General features: G+C 52.3%; 1 protein-coding gene across 1 annotated transcript in view; it reads right to left on the bottom strand.

Annotated features, from left to right (window-relative positions):
- Positions 1 to 50: 50 nt before the first annotated feature.
- The window catches only part of PSAT1 (phosphoserine aminotransferase 1), a 10,896-nt gene continuing 9,094 nt past the window's right edge, over positions 51 to 1,852 (bottom strand). The window contains exon 6 of the mRNA XM_078624062.1: positions 51 to 1,144. Coding sequence (XP_078480188.1) covers positions 585 to 1,144 — 560 coding nt within the window. The 3' untranslated portion in view covers positions 51 to 584. The remainder of the gene's footprint in view (positions 1,145 to 1,852) is intronic.

Here is a 1,852-nt window from a genome sequence, read left to right as displayed (position 1 = left end):
CTGAGTGAGTCACTCACCTGCCTGACATCCACAGGGCGCGACAGGAAGTTAGATGACATGTCACTGAGTGAGTGAGTGACTGAGTGACTGACTGAGTGACTGACTGACTGAGTCACTCACCTGCCCGACATCCACAGGGCACGACAGGAAGTTGGATGACATGTCACTGAGTGACTGACTGAGTGTCTAAGTGAGTGAGTGAGTGTCTGAGTGACTGACTGAGTGAGTGAGTGTCTGAGTGTCTGACTGAGTGAGTGAGCGTCTAAGTGACTGACTGAGTGACTGACTGAGTCACTGAGTGAGTCACCCACCTGCCCGACATCCACAGGGCGTGACAGGAAGTTGGATGACATGTCACTGAGTGAGTGTCTGAGTGAGTGAGTGACTGACTGACTGAGTGACTGAGTGACTGAGTCACTCACCTGCCCAACATCCACGGGGCGTGACAGGAAGTTGGATGACATGTCACTGAGTGAGTGTCTGAGTGAGTGAGTGACTGACTGACTGAGTGACTGAGTGACTGAGTGACTGAGTCACTCACCTGCCCAACATCCACGGGGCGCGACAGGAAGTTGGATGACATGTCACTGAGTGAGTGAGTGAGTGACTGACTGAGTGAGTGAGTGTCTGAGTGTCTGACTGAGTGAGTGAGTGACTGATTGACTGACTGAGTCACTGAGTGAGTCACTCACCTGCCCAACATCCACGGGGCGCGACAGGAAGTTGGATGACATGTCACTGAGTGAGTGTCTGAGTGACTGACTGAGTGAGTGAGTGTCTGAGTGTCTGACTGAGTGAGTGAGTGACTGACTGACTGACTGAGTCACTGAGTGAGTCACCCACCTGCCCGACATCCACGGGGCGCGACAGGAAGTTGGATGACATGTCACTGAGTGAGTGTCTGAGTGTCTGAGTGTCTGACTGAGTGAGTGAGTGTCTAAGTGTCTGACTGAGTCACTGAGTGAGTCACTCACCTGCCCAACATCCACGGGGCGCGACAGGAAGTTGGATGACATGTCACACACCAGTGGGACACCCGGCGGGGTTCGGGGCGGATCGCGAAACTCCACTCCGTGGATGGTCTCGTTGCTGCAGTAGTACAGGTAGCAGGCGTCGTCACGAGGAGTTATATCCAACGGTACACCTACACACACACACAGTGACACACACACACAGTGACACACACACACAGTGACACACACACACAGTGACACACACACACAGTGACACACACACACAGTGACACACACACACAGTGACACACACACACAGTGACACACACACACAGTGACACACACAGTGACACACACACACAGTGACACACACACACAGTGACACACACACACAGTGACACACACACACAGTGACACACACACACACAGTGACACACACACACAGTGACACACACAGTGACACACACACACAGTGACACACACACACACAGTGACACACACACACAGTGACACACACACAGTGACACACACACACAGTGACACACACACACAGTGACACACACAGTGACACACACAGTGACACACACACACAGTGACACACACACACAGTGACACACACAGTGACACACACACAGTGACACACACACAGTGACACACACAATGACACACACACACAGTGACACACACACACAGTGACACACACACAGTGACACACACACACAGTGACACACACAGTGACACACACACACAGTGACACACACACACAGTGACACACACAGTGACACACACACACAGTGACACACACACACAGTGACACACACACACAGTGACACACACAGTGACACACACACACAGTGACACACACACACAGTGACACACACAGTGACACACACACACAG

This window comes from Lampetra planeri, unplaced genomic scaffold, assembly GCF_965212315.1.
Source record: "Lampetra planeri unplaced genomic scaffold, kcLamPlan1.2.h2 scaffold_594, whole genome shotgun sequence".
NCBI lineage: Eukaryota > Metazoa > Chordata > Hyperoartia > Petromyzontiformes > Petromyzontidae > Lampetra > Lampetra planeri.
The sequence above is the reverse complement of the archived record's forward strand: the minus strand, read 5'-3'. Positions and strand labels throughout refer to the sequence as shown.